At 56.5% G+C, this 22,058-nt stretch overlaps 1 protein-coding gene across 11 annotated transcripts in view; it reads right to left on the minus strand.

Moving 5' to 3' along the window:
• Positions 1 to 22,058, minus strand: part of TNS3 (tensin 3) — a 217,308-nt gene that overhangs the window by 18,594 nt on the left and 176,656 nt on the right. For all 11 annotated transcript variants that reach the window (XM_078442617.2, XM_078442616.2, XM_078442620.2 and 8 more), the window contains 4 exons: positions 7,867 to 8,038; positions 5,822 to 6,447; positions 5,006 to 5,092; positions 1,437 to 1,568 (listed from right to left, as the gene is read on the minus strand). In XM_078442617.2, the coding sequence (XP_078298743.1) occupies positions 1,437 to 1,568; positions 5,006 to 5,092; positions 5,822 to 6,447; positions 7,867 to 8,038 (1,017 nt within the window). The remainder of the gene's footprint in view (positions 1 to 1,436; positions 1,569 to 5,005; positions 5,093 to 5,821; positions 6,448 to 7,866; positions 8,039 to 22,058) is intronic.

Genomic DNA, 22,058 nt, shown 5'->3' on the forward strand with positions numbered 1-22,058 from the left:
CAAATAAACGTTAAAAAAAAAATTTTTTTTTAAAGAAAACAACGAATCTTGGGGTGCCTGGGGGTGGGGGGCTCAGTCGGTTGAGGGTCTGACTTGATCTCAGCTCAGGTCATGATCTCACGGTTCGAGACATGGGGCTCCAAGTCAGGCTCAGCACTGAGCACGGGGCCTGCTTGGGACTCTGTCTCTCTCTGCCCCTCTCCCCTGCTTGCTCTCTCTCTCACTCTCTAAAATAAAACATCATATAAAATAAAGTAAAATAAAACAATGAATCTCATAATATGAGCAAAAGCAGGTCACAAAATACACGTTAGTTTCCTTTCTATAAAGTTGAGAGCAGGCACAACTATGGATTCCTATTTTGGTGGTTAATATAATTTAGGTGGTTAATAATTTAACCTCCTACTTACGAGGCTTCCCTGGGTAATCTGAACCGTGTGTGTGTCAGGAACGGAGGAAGGGACAGGCGGAAACTGGAAGGGACACGCGTTGTCACTGGGGAGGGCCCGAAAGGGCACGTGACTCCCTACTGGAACTGTATCAGCGTGAACTCACCAACTTTTTAAAGTGATACAGTCCCTCCTCTGGTCACTAGCCAGAAGCAGGGACACTGTGACACCAAGAAGCCCACCCAGCACTGACACATTCTGGTTTCCAGGCTCTGTCCCCCAGCACACAGACGCAGGGACTTTTGGAGAAACGGCGGGGCAGGGAAAACTGGAGGTGCTCAAGGGCCGACGGCATGATGTCAGGACATGGGGCCAGTGCCAAGGGCCTCACGGAGCCCACTCTGGGGTGGCTGGAAGGTCCCACAACGATGGATTATGACGCATGGGAGGGGCATGCAGGGGCTTGCCCCCAAGGTTGTCTCCTGGGCCGTGGGAATGTGTATGTTTGCTTCATGATAACGTGTGCCCTGCACCAAGGCATCGCAAGCTTCTCTGCACCGTAAGCAGATTAGAACACGGCCGTACATGGTTCATCAGGCCAAAGAAAGGTCATGTTATGACTCCAGGCTGACACCAGCATCACTTTTAACCCACCAAAATGCTCCGCCAAGAGTAGGCACAAGAATCGTGTAGGCGGGACACTGCCTTTTACGTGGGAAAGAAGGAAAAGTGCGTGTTTCCACGCACTGGACAGACGGTCGGGAAGGACACACAGGAATGTATCAAGGTTCCCGGCGCAGAACAGGGCCCAGGGGCTGTTCGCTCTGGCAGCTGGACAATGGAATGCATCACCTACTCGAAGCAATAAAGAAATAGAATTCGCAAATAATTGTCGTCCTTGCCTGAACAAGGACGGCACTTAGTGGGCCACAATAGAAACAGAAGGAAACCTGAGCGCAGCTGTAAGAGTCGTCTCACTGGTGGAAACGTGAGCCACACACACTCCACGTGGGTTACTTCACCCGACGGGCCCCCCGGGGTCCCTACCTTTCTTGTTCAGCTGCAGGACGGAGGGCGGGGGAGTGGCCACCTTCATGGCCAGGCCGTAGGCTCCTCGGAAGGAGTGGCTGTCCCTGACGATGAACGACCCAGGCTCCTTGTCCTTCAGCATGGCGATGGCTGGGGAGGGAAGCAGAGAAACACACACATCTGCCGGGGTCCCCCACGGCCCAGCAAGCCACCTCCGTTCATGGCCTTTGCAAACTGGGTCAGGGGGAGCAGGCCCGTGTCCCTCGGGGGGGGGGGGTGCGGGGCTCTGTAATGACGCACAGTTTTCAAGGAGGGCCTAACTGCCAAGGATGCAGACCACCCCGCCAAATGTTGGCTCACGAAGGTACCAGTCATGGTCCCCGAGCTCTCCTGGCACACAGCATGGCTGTCACCCCACGGCACCTGTGAGCTATGAGGACCCCAGCTGACCGTCCAGGACACCGGCCCCCAGCCGAGGTGCCCGGCCCGGGTCTCCATACACACAACGTGGCGGGCAGGAAGGAGGCACAAGGTGGTCTCCCATCCCCGCCGGGGCCCCGTCCAGCACCCTCTCCCTGTGGGGAGTTTTTCTCAGAGACTTTAGAGTGTGTACTTCCCATGTAGCAGAAGGAAAGAAGCCTCTGTTACATTTTCCAAACACAAAAGGATGGGCTCCAAAAGTTACTGAACATTTAACGCAAATCCCAACACTCGCCTCAGGGGATGGCAAAAATGTGGCCGCACATGGCCCTCCATCCCCTGGGTCCATGGCAGCCTGGATGGGGCTGGGAGCCCCCTACCCACGTGGCTGTCATCGGCCAGGGCTGACAGCTGGGCCTGGCACAGCCATCCTCCCAACTTCCCGCCTGAGGCTGGGGGCTCGCAGCAAATATGCGGCTTCGAAATCACACCCCTCCCTCCACGTTCAAAACCTGGGCCCCGGGGCCTAGGCTCGGGGTCCTGGAAGATGGTAGCTTGGGGCAGACGACAACCTGTTGCCCAGACACCGGCCAGAATGTCCGCTCGTAACCGGACCACATCTTACAACTTAGCTTATCGACTTGAAGAAAGAAAGGGATTTCAAAGTGACCCAAAATGACAGCCACGGAACTGCCGTGTCTGAAATGGAGCAGGACGTCCACGGGTGACGTCTCAGCAAACAGCGCCGTGGGGCCCACTGTCCGAGGCCCAGCTCCCAGTGAAATGACCAGGTTCCCCTTCTCTCACGTGGGACCGTGCCCTCCCCCGCGTCCAGGCCGAGGCCCCCCGCGCAGGAGCGGGCAAACTGCACGCAGGTGGCGGGGAGGGCTCGGCTCTCCGGAAGGGGGCAGGTTTGGGGTGGCCCTGGGAGGTGCCTTCGCCCCTGCTGCCCAACCGTCTACACGGGCTCAGGGGTACAGGGCAGGTAGGCGCACTGGGGCACCAGGACCCGGCCACCGACACCAGCAGGCTTCTGCTCCTGGAGTGTTTCTACATCTGGGGGCTGACCGTGGAAGTGGGAGGAAACGATCCTTAGAGAATGACCTATTTTCAACTGTGATCTACCTCACAGAGCTTTTTCTTTCCCTTTTAACACCGCGATCTTCCCTGGCTGTGCAGACAGAGGCGCCCCAGCCTCAAGGGCACAGGGGAGGCTGGGTCTGCTCTGCGGAGGAGGGGGGGGGCGGGGCACGAGGACAAGGTCAGACCCTGTTCTGAAACAGAATGAGCCAGGACACATCCTGGACGCGGCACAAGGCCCTGCCCAGAGCGGGCCTCACGCTCCCCTCGGAAGTCGGTGGCGGGCAGTGGCCGTGTCCTCACTGTCTCGCGAAACCGGTGCTTTCAAAGCCAGAGCACGGGGGCCCAGTGCATCCTGCCGGAACAGCTGTATCTCGTATCTACCTCACCTGGAGGCCCCGTTTCCCCTGCGTAACTTCTACGTGCAGGTTAAAAAACTCCCGAGGCACCGACCTGGACACGGGAATTATGTGACCAGTCTTGTCCCCAAAGAGGCACATCCCCACAGTTAAAACACAAAGCAAACCAGACCAAACCAAACCCACAGGCAGCTTTCTGCCATCTGCAGAAGGTGGGCGCTCAGGGAACGTTAGTCGGGGGTTGGGGGGGGTGACTTCTACACAAAACACGGAGAACACGGAGAAGTTGTGCTCTGTGTGGCTCAACTGGGAAACTCCACACCCAGCGCACATGTGAACTATTTCAACATGAGGTCCCAGCAGAGAAACACTTGTACACATGTGGCACAGAGGACCACCCCTGCATGCCTACCAGGCAACCCCCATGCCTAACCTCTCCAGAACCTTCCAAGGCAGGGCCCTGCCACGTATGTCCTATGGGACCACCTGCCTCTAGGGGGAGCCCCGGCTCCTCAGAAAGCCCACCCACCCACCATCCCAGGCTGGAGGCTGCACCAGCGGAAAAGGAACTCCACACAGAATCTTCTAGAACACAGTGCGTGACAGGCCCTTTTCAGACCGTCCCACTGGACCAGGCACTTAGCACTGGGGTTCATGGCCTCAGTCATGGGGGTTCTTGCGCCACAAGCAGGGAGGGGACAAGAATGCGGCGCTTAGCCACGCAGCACGGCCACAAAGGCCAATTCAGGAACTCGGAGGTCCCCCCCAGGCCGCAGGCTCCCCTCATGCAACGTGACAATAGGTTCGTTGAGCTCGTGGGAAGAAAGGCACATTCTTACCGTGTTTATGATCCACTTAACTGAATACAAGAATTCCAACAAGAAAGTTGAACAGTGCCGTTTTCCAGCCACTTAACTGTTTCTCTCCAGGCAGTTGTGAGAACTAATCTTCAGGACGAGGCCTGAGGACTTTGTGCAGAAACTGTCCCCCATGTGGGCTGCGTGAGGACCTGCCCTTCATCCCTCCTCCCTGCTCTGAGGCACGCTGTCCCGGCTCGGCCCCCGGGATTCGGCTCACACAGTGCACGTGCAGCCACATCCCTGCCTCCAGCGACCCCACTGAGCCTGCGTCAGGATGACAGCTGCTCACCCCAGGGGCCGTCCCCACCTCTTCCCCAGCTGGCCGACCCCCTCCCGGACACCACTCCTGGGAAACTTCCGGGAAGAAGTGATACGTGACTTAGCTGCTCAAAAACACCAACGACTTGGAATTTTCCCAGCTGCCGCGGGGCAGGACCACAGGCACATACCGTGTGGCATGTGTGTGAGGCAGGTGGGGACGCCCACCACGGGCCCCCTGATTGAGTGCCTATCTTTCCACTGTGGACAAATGCACGTGCACAGAGGCCAGGGTGTTGGGGAGACTTCCGGCCTTCCTCCTTCCCCCGAGGCTCAGGGCCTGGATGGGGACACCGGGAACATCTCTGCCTGTGACCATCCGCAGTCATCGCCGCCAATGGCAGCTGGCAGAGCCACCAGAAAGCACACGGGCATGCCGCCATGCTCATGGGCAGCACTCACGTCTGCCCAGCTCCCTCATTAGGACCAAGCCTCTGCTGTAAAAACCTAAAGGTGAATTTTCTGCAGAGGTAGGTGATAAAGGGCAGGCCTTGCTCAAGGCCACGAGCCCTGGACGTTCCCACCCCGGGGTCCTGTCCTGCCCACGCACCTTGCTCTCGGGAGATATCCGCCTTGTACCAGAATTTGGATGTGTCTTGGACAAAGTTCACGGACACATGTTTATCACCCGCATTATCTGCAAAACAGAATGTAAAACCGGTCACTGCGGAGGGTTTATGGCAACCGCTCACGTCTCAAAGAACCAAACATTCAAAGTCCAACGCGGGGCAAGGATGGGGTGTCCCGGGAAAGAGCGCCGTATTTAACTACGCGGGAGCCAGCTGGTGTGCGTCAGGGAGCAGGGCTTCCTGACCAGCGCAGACTTGGGGTGACACGGCAGCCGGCCCCGGGGAGCAGGACAGACAGGCAGATGGAGTGGCTGGGTGCTGCTTAATCGTGTCAGTATCTTATTCTTACACATTTGAAACATTTCATAGTTAAATTTTGAATGAGTTCACTGAATTCAAAAAAGAAAGGGGTGGGGGGCTCAGTCGGTTAAATGTCCACCTCTTGGTTTCAGCTCAGGTCATGATCTCATGGTTCGTGGGTTCGAGCCCGGCATCGGGCTCTGTGCTGGCAGCTCGGAGCCTGCTTCGGATTCTCTCTCTCCCTCTCTCTCTCTGCCCCTCCCCTGCTCTCTCTCTCTCAAAATAGAAACAACAACAAAAAGAAAAATTTTTGAAGAACAAGGATTCCCAGTGGCAGGAGAAACAGAACCCACCGTGGGTCAGCGCAGAAGCAGAGGGAACAGAGACCCCGCTGGACGGCTCTGGGCTCCACTCTTAAGGCGCCGCCCGGACATCCCAGGGCCCCCTCCTCGCTGAGCGAGCGCACACGGGGCTCCCACCGGCGGAGACGTGCCTACCTGGGCTGGGTGCCACTGGCTCCAACGCCTTGGGGAAATCCGGGAGGACGTTGGGGAACGGGATGCTCATGGAACTCCCACTGTGGGGGCTGGAGAAGCCGCTGGACGAAGGGGAGGCTGAGCCCAAAGACCGGTCCCCCTCCGAGGCTCGCTTCTTCTCGGGTAGGGGCGGCTGCCCGGGCAGGGTCAGCGGACTGTGGTGGCCGCTGTGGCCCGGCGTCACCGTGAGAAAACTGGAGGACAGGAAGCCGCTGTCACCAGCTGCTGCTGCTGTCCGCGGGGTGCTGGGGGCCTGGGGTGCACCGTGGGAATGGACCAGCAAGGCCCCAGGGTCGTCCCCAGGGGCAAGGCAGCTCCCCACGGGGGCAGTGCCGAAGCCCAGAAAGGCCTGGCCACTCGGGGGGCCCAGAGCTTCAGGTGGCTCCGTCAGGGACAGCTGGTGGTTGTGGAAAGGGGCCTGGAGCTCGGCGGGTGGGAGGTGGGGCCGCCCGGGGCTGTCAGGGCCGAGGCTGGAGCCGGGGAACTCGCCGGAGCCCAGGACGTTTCCTGCTGGCCGGCCGCTCCCCAACAGGGCCAGCGAGGCTTTGGGGCTGCTCTCCACCCACGGGAGCTCGGCGGATGGAGGGCTGTTGGAAAGACAGAGCAATCAGAACACTCTAGGAGGTGCCCGGAGATCAGCAGGGGTCCCCCAGGCGGCGAAGACAGACGGGAAACCAGTGCTGAGGCTCCCCCAAAATGTCAGCAGTCAGACCCGCCCTTCCCTCTTCGCTGCTCACCCCAAGATGCTCAGCCCCTCGCACCTGATCACACCTTCCCTGCCTCCTCCGTCCTCACCCGGACAAGGCCTTTCTGCTCAAGACAAAACCCGGGTCCCCAGCTCTGAAGCCTCCCAGCCCCGTGTCCAGCTGGCAGTCTGTGCCCCTGCATGCACGTCGGCCACGCAGTTCACTGTGTGCGGCTTCTGGCAGAATGGCTTCCCCGGGCACAAACCACGCTCCCCATTTTCTTCTTCCCCCTCCCCTGATAGCTAGCCAGGGCACCTGACTCAGTTTCCCCTAACCAGCTGATTAAAGGAGCCCAGTAGTAATATGAGAAGTTACCCTACCCGAAGCCAGAAATTCCAGGATGGAGGGAATCAGAAATTACCCTCCAGTCGGAACTCCAGAAAAAGTCAGCTCCCAGCCAGCAAATCACACACACTCCCTAGCAAACACTTACTGCCCCAGGCGTCACACCAAGTCCTCAGATGAGACCCTGACCCTGGTTTGAAGAAGAAGAACGGGGCGCCTGGGTGACTCAGTCAGTTAAACGTCTGACTCTTGATTCGGCTCAGGTCATGATCTCACAGTTTGTGAGTTCGAGCTCCACATCGGGCTCTGCACTGATGCTTGGGATTCTCTCTCTCTCTGCCCCTCCCCTGTTCTCTCTCTCTCAAAATAAATAAGTAAACTTAAAAAAAAAAAAAAAAAAAAAAAAAAAAAAGAGGAAGGAGGCAGAATCAAGAGTGAGCCGGGGCGTGATATGTCCTAGGGAAACACCAAGAAACCGTTCCTGGTCAGGGCACGTGCAGTGGCTCAAGGGCCGCCCCCCACAAAGCACCGACATGACCTCTCTCCCTCTGTGTGCCCCTCCTGCTCTCGCAATCCACCAAGGGGGTGTCGCTGGGCTTTCCCGAACACCGGGACAAACTCCATGTCCCTAAGAGCACTGCCATCCTGGCCGCTGAGGGAGACCAAGCCCGAGCACCCCTGCTCCAGCCTTGGCTCAGAGCACGCTGTCACAGGTGCCGGTCCTGAACTGGCCACTGTCCCCAGAGTCCACCTACCGATGGGTTCCCTGAGCACGTGGCCCGTCAACAGTGGGGGGACGCTCTCACGAGTGTCCATCTGTGATTACACTTCTGAAGAGCGACGGTTCTCAGCGCACAGAGCAGCCGCGTGCTGCAGAGCAGCCGTGGGCTGCAGGCCGGGCCCTCCGCCCTCCCCTCCGTGGCCTGTTCCATCTGCAAGGGCAGCTCCGCTAAGCGCAAGGGCCTGTTTCCCTACCTCTCGCGCCGCTGGCTGGGGCTGCTGCTGGAGGTGGTGCTGGACGTGAACGCCCGCTGGAAGGAGGAGGGCGCGGCCGGCATGTCAGCCCGGAGCGTCACGGCTTTGGGCCCGACGGGGCTCTCGGACATCCCCACAGCGCGATGCGGGATCTCAGGGCAGCCTCGAGGTTCTGCAGCGAGAAAACCAGAGTGGAGATGTGCTTACGGGCCTGGTCACTATTCTTCCAGAAGGGGTGGCATGGCTTCTGAAAATCTGTGCTGCAGGGGAGAGGCCCAAAGCCACTAAGCAGGGGTCACTCTGGTCTGGTGCATTCCCCAAATGCAAGACACGGACGGAACATGCACCCAACTTCCCCACGCTACGGTGAGCTGATGGGCTTCGTGCAAAGCTTTGTTCTTCTGCCTTGCACACGTCATCGACATCCTACAGGCAAGTTTACACAGACAGACCAACCGTGATGATGAAGCCGACTGGCTGTCACTTTAGAAAGGGGCTTCAGAGGGCACCTGGGGGGCCCAGTCAGTTGAACATCCAACTTCGGCTCAGGTCATGATCTCATAGTTCGTCGGTTTGAGCCCCGCCGTCGGGCTCTGTGCTGACAGCTCGGAGCCTGGAGCCTGCTTGGGATTCTGTGTCTCCCTCTCTCTCTGCCCCTTCCCCACTCATGCTGTCTCTCTCTCTCAAAAATTAATAAACATTGAAATAAAAGTCAGAGGTGCCTGGGTGGCTCAGTCAGTTAAGCATCCGACTTCGGTTCAGGTCATGATCTTACAGTTCATGAGATCAAGCCAGGCTCTGCGCTGACAGCTCAGAGCCTGGAGCCTGCTTCCAATTCTGTGTATCCCTCTCTCTCTGCCCCTCTCCTGCTCACACTCTTGTCTCTTTCCCTCTCTCAACAATAAACATGGAAGGAAGGAAGGAAGGAAGGAAGGAAGGAAGGAAGGAAGGGCAAGGCCTTCTCTCTGCGAAACAGCAGAAGAGACTCCACAGAAGAGACACTTTCCACAAAGTGCAGGCCCTGTGGCTGTGGCTCAGTGGGCACTTCACCTCCATGTGTCCCGAGTTGGTATCTCAGCCCACACCCTGGGCTTCGAGCTTCCTGGCACACGTCCCACCTCCAGCACAGCCCTGATGGCTGGTGTCTCCACCCCAGCAAGGTGCAGAGACCCCGGCCCAGACCCTGTCACTCAGGGAGTGAGAATGGAAACCTGCTGTTTAACACCAAGCCAACACCTCCCTGGAATTTCATACATTTTCACGGACAAAATGCCCATCTGGTTATGGCCTGGCATCTCCATTATTTCTGGATATTTGTACAATCTTGCCTTTTTCGATATTTATTTTTGAGAAAGAGTGAGCAGGGTAGAGGCAGAAAGAGAGAGAGGGAGAGACAATCCCAAGCAGGTTCCACACTGTCAGCACAGAGCCTGATGCAGAGCTTGAACCCACCAGCTGGGAGATCATGACCTAAGCTGAAGCTGGACGTTCAACCGACTGAGCCACCCAGATGCCCCACTTCCCTTTTTTGTAAACTCAGCTTCTTAAAAAATCGACCATGGTCAATAAAATAACATTGTAAGAAATACAGGTTATTTTGCTTTCTGCTTTAGAACAAGGGAGACTTGGGGCACCCGGGGGGCTCGGTTGGTTAGGAGTCCGAATCTGGATCACAGTTGTAGGACTGAGACTCCCATCGGGCTCTGCACTGAGCATGGAGCCTAAGATTCTCTCACTCTCCCTCTGCTCCCACCCCTGCTTGTGTGCACTCCCAGTCTCTCTCTCTCTCCCTCTCTCTCTCTCTTAAAACATATAAGTTAAAAAAAAATAACGAGAGTTGATAAAAGCATAGTAAAGGCTTTAAAAATTCCAGATCACTCCTATGACTCATTTCCGGGAAGGGGATGGCATTAGGGCGGGTAATGCATCCTGGCCACAGACCCCTTTGAAGCACGTGGAATATAGGCTGGACCCAAGTCTGTGGTCAGGGCTGTGGAAGTCCCACTGATCTAGAGAGAGAAAAAGTGAGGTTCTGAGCCACTTGGGCAGCTGGGACTTGAAGTGAGCCCGATGCCTGGTTACCAAGGCTGAGGTAGCAGCTGGGAAGCCACAAAACAAGCAGGGGTTTGGGCAGTTTCACGGTGGGGCTCTAGGCACTTATCCAGGAAGAGAGGCCCTTGCCAACAGGGATTCCAGGTGAGGCCCCAGAGGGCCACGTCGTGGGAACACCAGCACCAGAAACAGATCAGGCCCACCTGGACCTAAATGTCTGCCTGGAGAAAATCTCCCTCTCTGGAGATACACCACCCTCCACAGCCTGCCTGTTTATTCATCGACTGATTGATCCATCCATCTTTCCATCTATCTACCCACCCACCTGTCTAACCACGTATCATCCATCCACCCCATCATGCATCTGTCCATTCATCATCCATTCATCCACCTGTCCATCAATCCATCCATCCATCTGCCTATCCAACCATCCATCCATCCATCCATCCATCCATCCATCCATCCATCCACCTATCTAACCTAACCATCCAGCCAGTCGGCCAGTCGTCTACCTACCTATCCAACCATCATCTATCCATCTACCTATCTAACCATCCATCATCTATCCATCCATCCAGCTACCTAACCTTCCATCCATCCTTCCATCCAGCTACCTAACCATCCATCCATCCAGCCAGCCAGCCAGCTACCTAACCATCTATCCATCCACCCTCTATCTATCTATCTATCTACCTATCTATCTATCTATCTATCTATCATCGAGCTATAATTTCTGGACACAATTCAAATATTTAATTTAAAAAACCGATCAGGGAGCACCTGGGTGGCTCAGTCGGTTAAACATCCAACTTCAACTCAGGTCATGACCTCGCAGTTCGTGAGTTGAAGCCCCGCGTCGGGCTCTGTGCTGACAGCTCAGAGCCTGGAGCCTACTTCAAATTCTGTGTCTCCCCCGCTCTCTACCACTCCCCCACTTGCATTGTCTGTCTCTCTCTCTCAAAAATAAACATCAAAAAAAAAATTAAAAAAATAAAAAAACCAATCAGGAGAGCCAGGTAACAGACAAAGAAATTTAAAACAAAGACAAAAAAAGAGAAAGAGAGAACACTCATAGCTATACATATGTCGGAGTGAAAAGGCATACACGCTTTAATTAAATGGAAATTGTTTCAGAAAATGTATGAGAATTTCACAAAAAACATGGAGTGCATTAAGAATAATCCAGTGTCGGGGCACCTGAGTGGCTCAGTCAGTTTAAGCGTCCGACTTTGGTTCAGGTCACAAACTCCTGCAGTTTGTGAGTTCGAGCCCCACATCGGGCTCTGTGCTGACAGCTCGGAGACTGGAGCCTGTTTCGGATTCTGTGTCTCCCTCTCTCTCTGCCCCTCCCCCGCTTGTGCTCGCTCATGCACGCGCTCTCTCTCAAAATTAAATAAACATTAAAAAAAATTCAGAAAGCAATCCATGGAATCTAACCAAGATAAGTAAAAACAAAACTACACATTTTCACTTAATAGTCAAACTTATGAAAATCAGTGCCAAACGTCGAAACATAGCACCTTGTGCAATCCTGGGAAGGGGGAAACGGAGGAACCGATTTCAGTGGTTTTTACGCACTCAGTACACTTTTCTTTACAGAGAAGCCCAGCGCTAATGTATTTTTTTTTTAAGTTCATTTATTTATTTGTGAGAGAGACAAAGAGAGCACAAGCAGGGGAGGGGTAGAGAGAGAGGGAGAGAGGATCCCAAGCAGGCTCCCCACTGCCAGCACAGAGCCTGACATGGGGCTTGAATGCACCAACTGTGAGGTCGTGACCTGAGCCAAAACCAAGAGTCAGACACTTACCAACAGAGTCCCCCAGGCTCCCCATTAACGCTGTACTTGTACAAACCACACTGTAAGTCCCTGAGGACTGGCACTCCTGCATCCACAGAGGCACTTGTGGGAGGGACTGCTTCTGTCTGTGGGAGTTGGAGGGCTTCCTGGAGGAAGCATGTTTGATGGGAGCCGGGAAGGATGCGGGATTCTGGTAAAATGGACACTATGGGAGTGCTGTGCACCTTCTGCGGGCTTTGTGTGCACAGGGCGGGGGCAACCCCACTGCCCCCTGCCGGGCCCCCACGCCTGCGCCGACGTGAGTGTCTCACACCTGCTATGAAGTAATGAACGAGGTAGGGGTGGCTCAGAGTTAAAGGAAAAAGTCCAGGGCAGGATGTGGAAACAGCCCCGGGGGCTGGCCTGAGGACTCAGGGTGGTGGTCCTGATCACCCCAGGCCCGGCCAAGGAGCAAGCACCCAACTCTGGAGTCAGAAGACCTGCTTATCAGTAAAGGCCAACATGCCCGCGTGAGGGTGGCTGGAGCCTGGCGGGTCACGCAAGAGCGTGCACAGCACCTCCCCCCCCCGCAGGTGACTCCGTCACCAACGGTACTCTCGGTGGTCCTGCTGCAGCCACAGGGGCACACGCTCTAGTGTTGCCGTGCCACAGCAGCCTCAGGAATCCCACGCCACAGCCGCGTGGCGCCTGAGATCGCCACTCCCGGGACCGAGGCAGGAGGGAGATGAGATCCCGCTTTGTTCCTGTCACCCCGTCCCGGTTCCGGAAAACAGCAAGCTCAGCAGTCCCCATGAAAGTGGCTTTGTTCACAACTCAGCACCAACTCTGGGCAGTGGCTGGGTTTTGTTCCCTGCCCCGGGCCACAGAGCTTAATTAACCCTCAATCTGGAGAAGGGACAGCCAAGGACCTCAGCGTGGGGACACTGGCTTCCCGGCCACATTTGCCACAGAGCCGGGCCCTCCTGTGTGCTCAGAGATGCACGCACGCAGCTGAAGGTGGCCCCATGGGGCTGCAGGGCCCCCCACCCACCCAGCGGGAGTGGGGCCTCGAGGAGAAAGGGCATGACCTCCATCCTCAGAGGCGCGGGGCGCAGGCCTGTCCCTGTGGGACATCCAGAGAGTGTGACACAGGAACCCCACGGGGCTGGAGAAGACATTGGAAACCTGAACCAAAAACAAGCACACCAGGTCTGGGAGTTAGCCCGCAGATGCAAACCCGCCTCGTGGACCCACCACCTTCCAGGAAGCGCACGCGGGGAGGGCAGGTGGAACACGTGTGGCTGACAATGTTCACCTTGAACCTCTGCTGTTAGCAGTTACAGTGACGTTTTGAAAGGACTGTCCCTGGGCCCGGCCGCCTATTCCAGGCCGTTGGCTTCTGCATTCTCAGTCTGGGTCCGGATGGAGGCCCAGGGGTGCTGTGAGGACGGTCGGGAGCTGGCGAGGCGTCCCGCCCGCGAGGGAGCTGCCTGGCCGGTGACATGTGAGGGCCCCGGAGGCCCCGACACGTGCTTCTTTCACATCCCCAGCATCCTCCAGGCAAAGCCACATTTGTGTTTCTCCTGACATATTCTCACATTTCCCCTTTCCTGCTGACACCCCAGGAGGAGGCACAATTCCATCAGTGTTTGGAAACCAGGCCCCTGGTTTCCTGGTTCCCTGGGCCAGCTGCTGTCCTGGTGCCCCTCCCTCCGGGGCTCCCAGACCTTCCAGGACCTTCCGGGCCCAGGCTCCCCTCAGCTTCCCCTTCCTGCACTTCCTTTACCCAGAACAGGGGTGACAGAGGGTCGTGGGCTTTTTTCCAAAAGGTCTATTTTTAGGCCCCGCTGGGGCCGCTGCAGGAGGTTCCGTGGGAAGCTGGATAACATCTGCTCCCCGCTGGCCGCGATTCTCAGCACAGGAAAAGTTTCCAGGAAGAAGGGGGCCCCGCATGCTCACTGCCGGCCCAGCCAGAGCCGGCCAGACCCTGAGGTCTACGCGTGCTGGGACGTGGCCCCCACCTTAGGCGCAGGGACCACAACGTGCTGCACAAGTTGGGGTGCAGGACATCAACACAAAGTCACGCCTCCCTGCCTTCCTGTGCGTGAAGAATCTTACAAAGCACAACAACGATTGACTCGTGCGTCAGTGACTGTTAATTACAAACTGCGCTACACTTCCACATGGCCTTTAAGGAAACGTGAAATAAATTTAGCAAGGGGGATGTCAAGAGGATACTCACCTATCCCGGGGAAGAAAGAGGAGTTTTGCTATTTGACCACCTGACTGAGCCTCAGGCCGTGAGAAACAGGCATATTCTCGGTCACCCCTCTGGAAGCGAGTGTGAGGCTGTACATACGTATGGTCGATCCATCATCGATCGATCCAGCCTCCACCATCATCCATCTGTCACCACGTCCCCCCAACACCCTGCCCTCCTGCTCACACCCGGGGACTACAGAGTTAACTGTGGACCATCAGAGAGATTTCTGCATGAGTAGTATGAACACATTTTTCGTCTCCATCCCTGTATCTCCAGGTGTGAAGGTTGGGGCTGCCGGGAAGGTTGGGGTTGCCCACACCCCCTGAGGTTCTGGACCTGGGCTCTTGGCCACAAGTCACGGGCCACTGGCTGCACTCCCAGCCTCTGGCACTCCATCTGCAGAATCCCACCCGTGAACAGCAGCTCAGATGTCTTCTCGGGTCTGTTCAGCTCTAAATTTAAAGTGTTATTTTTAAAAAGCATGACTTTGCGTGGGAAGCTGGGTAGAAGTGATTTTTTTTTTAAAAGGAAGTCCTTATCTTAGCACGCTTCTGTTATTTGTCTACGAACAGCAGGCCATTAAGCCGAGCTTCTGGAAAGCAAAGGAAGGACAGCCAGGCAACCAGATAGAAGGAGAATTAAGTAGGGAAAACCCCTGAAAGGCTGGAACAGCCAAGGCCTCCGTGTGTGTTTCTGGATGAAAATCAAAGCCGCGTACCCGCAGCCCCACAGAAGGAAATGGCGGATGACCTCCGCGTGGACGGACACGTACTTTCTCAGTCCTGAGCTTTTCCCTTCGTGCATCTTCGGGTCAAAATCTCTGACCATGAATGTGTTCTATGGCTAAGGTCAGCATTTTCCGTGCGTAGCCAGAATGCTCCCCCGGGGGTGAACTGGTTTCCTCTTCTAGAAGGACCGACGTTCTCGTTCCCCCGACAGACTTAGAAGTGCCCGGCCGACGCCGGGGTCAGGGCTCCTGTCTGGGTGCAGAGGGCTGACCCCGCCATGACGCCCTCCTCCAAGCGGGAGGTACCCCCTCCAGAAACGTCTTCAGGCCTCCCCCAACCGGTAGAACTGAGAACCTGCGCACACAGCTCAAACAGCCCATTGCAGTCGGGACCCTGTGTTTTCCAGCCTCTTTGAGGATGTCCCTTTTTCATTCAGAGGTTCTGATTCAAACACGCTGGCAGGAAAACACACTTCCCCCTAGTTAGCTGGGGTGGTGCCGGGAATTCTAATGTGGAAACGGGGAGAGTTTCCAAAGCATTTGCTACCCGTGCGATGCACCACGCGAGGCCAGTCTCTCAGGCACTCACAGGGCCCCGTGGCAACCCACAAAATTCGGCTTTGGTGTGTGCTCCCAGGACAAACTGCTTCCGTCTGCAGGGCTCGACAAAGAACGGCGTCGGGGCCGGGGGTCCTGGGGATACCAGACCACCCGGAGCCTGGACGTGGGAAGCTGCACACAGAGCGGAGAAGCAGGCGGGAGTGAGGCGTCGTGACCAAAACCCCAAGGCCAGAACCTTCCTCTGCGGCTCACTGACATCTCCCTTTCCAAGAAAGAACGTGGTAAAGGACACACAAACTTCACGATCTTAACCACCTGTGGTGTGCAGTTCAGCAGCACCCAGGATGCCCACGCCGTGCGCCTCAGCACTGCCATCCTCCCAAACCAAAGCTCTGTCCCTATTAGACACCCCCCCTCCCCCAGCCCCGCACCCACCTTCCTCCTCCCCGGTTGGGACCCCTTGCAGGACCTTGCCCACGTGGAATCATCCAGTATGCGTGCTTCTGTGTCTGGCTTCTGTCCTCAAGGGTCATCCGTGTGGCAGCATGTACAAAAATGTCCTTCCTTTTTAGGGCTGATGATATTCCACTGCTGGATGGGCCATGTTTTGTTTATCCTTCATCCAAGGGTGGGTACGTGTGTGCTCAGCCCTCTGGCTCCTGTCAGTAGCCCCATGTCTTTCTCCCGTGTTCTGTCAGCCAGTTACGTGGTGGGGACCGGTCACTTGCAGCGGCCCCAGTGATAGGAGATCTTGAAGCTGCTGTCCACTGGGTAGGAATCAAGGCAGACTGGAATGCATATGGCAGATGGCATCGGGCTACCCGGGGGACAGGGCGCCAGGGAGAAGGAGGCACTGGACCTCCCTCAGGGAAGCCTTCGTTGTGCGGAGGCCAGAGCCCAGAGAAAGTGCTTTCCAAGCAGAGGGGAGCCTATGCACCTGCTGGCGGGTCAGCTAAGGAGAGACAGGGAGTGTGGTCACCACAGCCTGCGTCCCGGGATTTACACACAGATGGAGGCCAGCAGCAGACACGGACCCCACAGACGACGCCCAGGCCTGTCGGTGAAGATGTCGTGACCCCCGTTTGGTTACAAGTCCCAAGTTCCCAGAACAATTCCAGCCCCACAACGGGGCCAGGCCACAGGACAAAAATTCTTGATGTTTTCTTCCTTTGGGCACAATTCCAGCAATCGGCTTTCCACTAGAAATGCACATGGGTTTCATGTGAAACGCTGCCATGGGACGTCTAAGGAAAGGTCACTTCAGCCCGGCAAAGACTGCTGACATATGGACGCTGAAGAGCCTTCAACCAGTATGTGGGTGGGAGCCTTCTTCCCACCATGACTGTACTGCAGAACTTCACAGTCACGTTCAAAGGGCCTGTGGCACAAGCCTGCCTCTTGCCATGACTGGAAGACCCCATTTCCCACGGAAAATCTGATGGACATACATCCAAGGCATCCTTATGGGATGCTTACGCCCCAGAACCCCTGGGCATTTGGGGACCTGCCTCTGGGACCCCAGCAGGCTAACGGGAGGTTTCTGTCCTTATTTCAGAAACCGGAAGTCTGCCATTTTCAGGAGATTATCACCGCTCAGATCCTAAAACCAGGTCCCTAGCCAGGCAGCAGTGAGTATGCAAAACCTGTAAATCACCCTGAGATCATGGGATCGCAAGACCACAAACCCTGTTAGGCCAGTGCTGGAAATCTCAGCCTCAGTTAACACTGCGTGGCTTCCTGGGTTCCCGCTATCACTGAGTGTGTGAAGCTGATACGTCTTCACAATGTGTGCCAAGACGCAGAAGATATTTTTGTTAGAAAAAGCAAGTTTTCATAGAGTGTCAGCACATTACCAATAATCCCTACGTGCGGGGCCCTTTGCAGGCTTACTTGGTCCTCAAAACAACCGGTCAGGGTCTGCATTGTCACCAGCTGACCTGACGGGAAGCCACATCTTCCAGAAACTCCTGTGCCTCGTTGGCTGGAGGGGATTCCAGAACCTTCTCCTGAATTCCCATCGTCATGCTCCTCTTCCTTCTAGACCCGGACTCCCTGGGTCAGAGTCCTGGTGTCACACATGTACCCGCGATCTATTCCTCACACAATGCGATTTATTCCTCAGGTCCTGGAAGCTAAAGTTGGAGATCCAGGCGTGGCCGGGCTGGTGCCTCCCCAGGCCTCTCCTGGATGTAGGGACGGCCGTCTCCTCCCCGTGTCCTCACGTGGTCGTCCCTCTGCATGTCTGTGTCCTGATGTCCTCTGCTTACAAAGATGCCATCACACTGGACCAGGGCCGCCCTAATCATCTCCTTTCACCATAGTCACGTCTGCAAATCCCTGCCCCTGAATCCAGCTGCATTCTGACGTCAACATGTGAACTTCCGGGGAGGACACGCCCACAGCACTAGGCGCACGTTTTGGGGCGACGTAGCCTCTTTGGAAATGGCAGGATAAGAATGGGGGCGTGTGCTTCAGGGCCATGGGGAGGACTCCCTCGGGAGGACACGAAGGGTGCTCACTACAACGGGCAATGAGGAACGAGAGATGGGAGGAGGAGACCACCTGTCATCTCCCCTCGTCCTCGGGGCCCTGGATGGTAGCCCTGACAAGGCTGAGGCAGACGTCCAGAGGCACAAGCAACCTCAGACTCCGGGAGCCCTCGCCAGACGGTACAGTGTCCACTGCACCCGCCATCCCTACCTGCGGCCTGGTGGGCGATCAGGAGGCTCCGAGGGGACGACACTGTGGCTCCCTGGACCCTAATGTCTTCACTCTCGCTATTTTCCACTCGGGTTCCCACCTGACACCATTTCCAACAAGCAGGCTGGTCACGCCGATGCGCAAAAGGTCTTTGCTAACACAATCCTGGTGGTCAAGGTGTGGGGGAGGCTGTGCACGCACGTGAGAGCTTCAGGCCTGCGTTAGGCTCTGTGCTGACAGTGGGGAGCCTGCTTGGGATCCTCTCTCCCTCTCTCTCTGCCCCTCCCTCCCCTGCTCTCTCTCTCAAAAAAACTTGGAAAAAAAACTTGCTCCAAACATCTCACTGTAACTTCCAGCACCCAGTCACCACAACAGACGCTCCCTCCACAAGAGGCCAGGCCGGACGGCAGGTGGCCGTCCCCGCAGAGCCACATCCTGGGACCCTCTCCCCAGAATGACCCCTCCCCCAGGACAGGATGCAGGAAATCGCTCCACTTTGGGAGGAAGGAGGAAACAGACCCAAGGGACCTGATCCTAAGACACATTTCCTTCTCTCCAAAGCGAAGGGCAAACCGAAATCCGCAGCAGATACGGGAGCGCCGTTCCTGGTCTCAGACGCCCCAGCCGCCCCCCACATGAGTGGTCTGTCCTGTCTTCACAGTCCCTTAAACAGAACCACGAGAACTGACAGGGACCGAGCGTTCTCTGACCTTCTCGGCCCTCCTGGAGGAAGGGGGATTCTCTGCGTCCAAAGCATGAGCCGTTCCCTGAGCCGTGAGAGAGGGTCAGCCTGGCCCCAGAGACCCGTACGGGGACCCAGATGGGGACCCACACTCGCCATAGCGGGGGAGACAGGGGGGGGTGAGATCAGAACAAGCGAGGATAAACAGGAAGGGCGAATTTCATGATTAAGGGAAGAGGAAGGCAGAAAGAAGCTGGTGGAGAAGTCTGGACAGGGCCCAAGTGCATGTGCACGGAGGCCTGGACGCCCCAGACAAGTCCGGGGAGCGCTGCACCACGGTGGAAGCTTCCTGTCCTCCAGAGGGGTCCCTCGTGGTGACAAGCCCCTCCCGGGTGGCGGCACCCTTGGCCACCCACGGCCAGAACCCCCTGCAGATCCTCCAGGGGCCCCGAGAGGGAGCCGAGGCTGCTCCAGTCCTTGGGGCACCCCCGGACTCGGCAGGGGCTGTGGGTGGGGACGCAGCTCCCTGCCTGACCCTGTCCTCACAGAAACCTGAACTCTGCGTGCCCATCTTTTACTACACAGGAGCCACGGTTTACTGACACCCCAGGTGCCTGGGTCCACAGGGTGCCTCCCTGCGAGGATGCGGCTCTCCGGAGCAGGAAGCCGCGGAAGAGGAGGCAGAGCTGAGACGCGGACGCGGGAGTAGGGTCTCCGTGGCGCGGTCGCAGCTCCAGCACCACGGCCCCTGGCCTGGCGACAAGAGTGCCGACGCATTCCCTCTTCCCACAAGTCTGCCCAAGGTGCGCGTTCAGGGCAGCCTGTCATCAAGGGGTCCCCACCCTGTGGCCACGTCCCCAGAGGGCCATCAGGCACCACACCAACCCCTGCCCATGGGGCAAAAGATAAGGCTCTGGGCCCTCCGGAAACATCCACCTTCCTTCAGGGCAACGGCCGGGGGCGTGCCTCTCCCCTCCCTCCCTACCTCCCTCCCAGCAGATCCCTCAGCCACAAAGACAACACACAGTCTTGCTTCTAGCCTCTTCATGATAAACTGTCCCCACGTTCTACTGCAACCCTGCCCACTCCGGGGAACAGGACAGCATCCCGAGCTCAAGGCTTCACACCCCACACGGGATCCGCTAATGGAGTCCCCATCAAGTGCCCCTTGCGGCTAAGGCTGGGATTTACCTCCTTGGCTCCCGCGGGCCGCTCCAGGTGCCCGTGGACCATGCCTCCGCCCCGAGAGTCACGTCCCTACTTCACCTCGGTGTCCCATGTCTCAGCACCGAGGACGTGTTTGTACAGCAAATGTTTACCGAATTAGCAAAGCTAAAAACAGTCTGGTTGGGAACTTGTGGTTCCGGCCAGGAGGGAGCAGCCTCACCATGAAACTACACCCTGGATGTCACCGGGCCGCGGCACAGGAGACCCGGACAGGTGCACAGGCAGCGGCTGCCCAGGGCCCTGGGACCTGTGGGGGTGAGCCACCTGCTGGCCTTACTGCCTCCCACAGGTCCCGGGACTACCGACCAGCACGGACAAATCAGCTCCAGGAAAAGTCTGCTCGCCTCTCCAAAAGGCCAAACCAACCAAACAAAAGAAAGTGGCCACACAGCCACAGAAAACCATTCTGGCAATACCTGCCCCAGGCCAACTCAACACCCACAGAAACCCGCAATGTGGGTTCAGGACAGCCAGGCAGAAAGCTCATCTTTCCCAACACCCCCGCTTCCCGGAGGAAGGGGGCCCTCAGGATGTGCCCCCAGCCCTGGGAGACATCGACATGGCGCAGGGCCCTCTGCCTCCAGCCAGAGGCGGAACAGCAGGGCCGGCGGGAAGGTGAATCTCACCACCACATGGTCCATGCTGCAGAAAGGAGACCAGACAAAATAAATCCAGAGCCTCCCCACATGGCATCAGGAAGGCCCCCTCGTCACACTAGGGACCAGGAAAGTCACTTGGATGAGCGCAGACTGTGAACGATGACGGCGTCAGCATGAATCAGGTGCTGGGATTACCTGGCAAGGATTTTACAGCAGCCTCAGAATCCTGCTTCTGGAAACATTTGCGTACTCTCTTCAAACAAATGGGGGGGAGGGGAACAACAACAAACCCAAAATCTCAGTAAGGAAGTAAAAGTTACCAAAAAATGGTAGAAATGAAACATGCAGTAAGAGAAGTGTGAACAGCAATGTGGGGGGAACAGGGAGGGGATCCTGGCCACAAGGTCCAGCAGGAGCATTTATCCCATGTGAACAGCACAGCAAAACAGGCCCAGGGGAGGGACCTGAGCGCCAGCAATAGAAGATCCGATGGCTGTGCCCTGGGGGACCCAGAACAGGGAGAACCCGGCTGGAGGTCCTGAGAAGAAACGATACCTGAAAACCCCCCAGATGTGGCCAAGCAGCTGACTGATCCCCAAACAGGATAAACAAGAAACACCCCACCCATCATGAGGAAGCTTCTGGATGCCAGAGACAAGGAGCCCATCCTACACACAGATGGAACCCAGAGAGGAACACCTATGGGCAACTTCAGTTCAAACATGGGTAACTAATTCATCTGAAACCAAGAGGCCAAAACGAACTGGCCCCCATGTCGCAATGACCCAAGGAAAAGGACTGCCAACTGGGAGTTCTACCAGGCGGCCAAAATATCCGTCCGCCACTGGGGAAAATAAGACATTCGCAGATGACGGAGAACGAACAGAATTTGTTGTTCACAAACCTACTCTTAACGAATGGCCAAAGGACATTGTCCAGAAAGAATGACAATCACGAGGCTTGGAACGTCCAAGATAAAGGAGACATCAGAATGGGTGAAAAGTACCTAAGACAGGCAAGAAAACAGAAGCCGAGGGGCGAGATCCAGGGCAGCAAACAGAGGAATGCTCCGCCCCTACTGCTCCCAAGAACTGTGCCTGATGTTTAAGCCCCTGCCCCACCTGCACGTAACGCACACACGCGGCAGAGAGGGGTCCACGTTGCCCTTGTCCGCGTGGCAAACCGTTCTGGGATTCTCTGCAGAGCAGCCCCTTTCCCGTGGACAGCACCCCCTTTTCTCGAACCAGACTTCTAGTCGCTGTGAGTCTGGTCTCACCTTCACCTCCCAGGTGATGGACAGGCCCTTTGCACGCTCAATTCTCCGGCTCACTGGCAAGTCCTCGCGTCCCGTGGCGGGACCCTAGCTAAGATCCTTTACTCCGTGACTTCTAAAAGCACTTCATCAAGTCCCATTGCAAGAAACCCATCGGTGTTCTGATTGGAACTACATTAAATGCACACACGAGGTTGGTAAGATGTGACACCTTCACGACGTTATCTTCCTACCCAGGAACACGGTCTTTCTCCTCCTTTATTTGTATCTTTTTAAACATCTCCTTACTAAACTTGTAAACGTTCCCCTATTAACAAAAGAAGTGTCACTT

Source organism: Panthera onca, chromosome A2 (assembly GCF_046562875.1).
Source record: "Panthera onca isolate mPanOnc1 chromosome A2, mPanOnc1 haplotype 2, whole genome shotgun sequence".
NCBI classification, from domain to species: Eukaryota; Metazoa; Chordata; class Mammalia; order Carnivora; family Felidae; genus Panthera; species Panthera onca.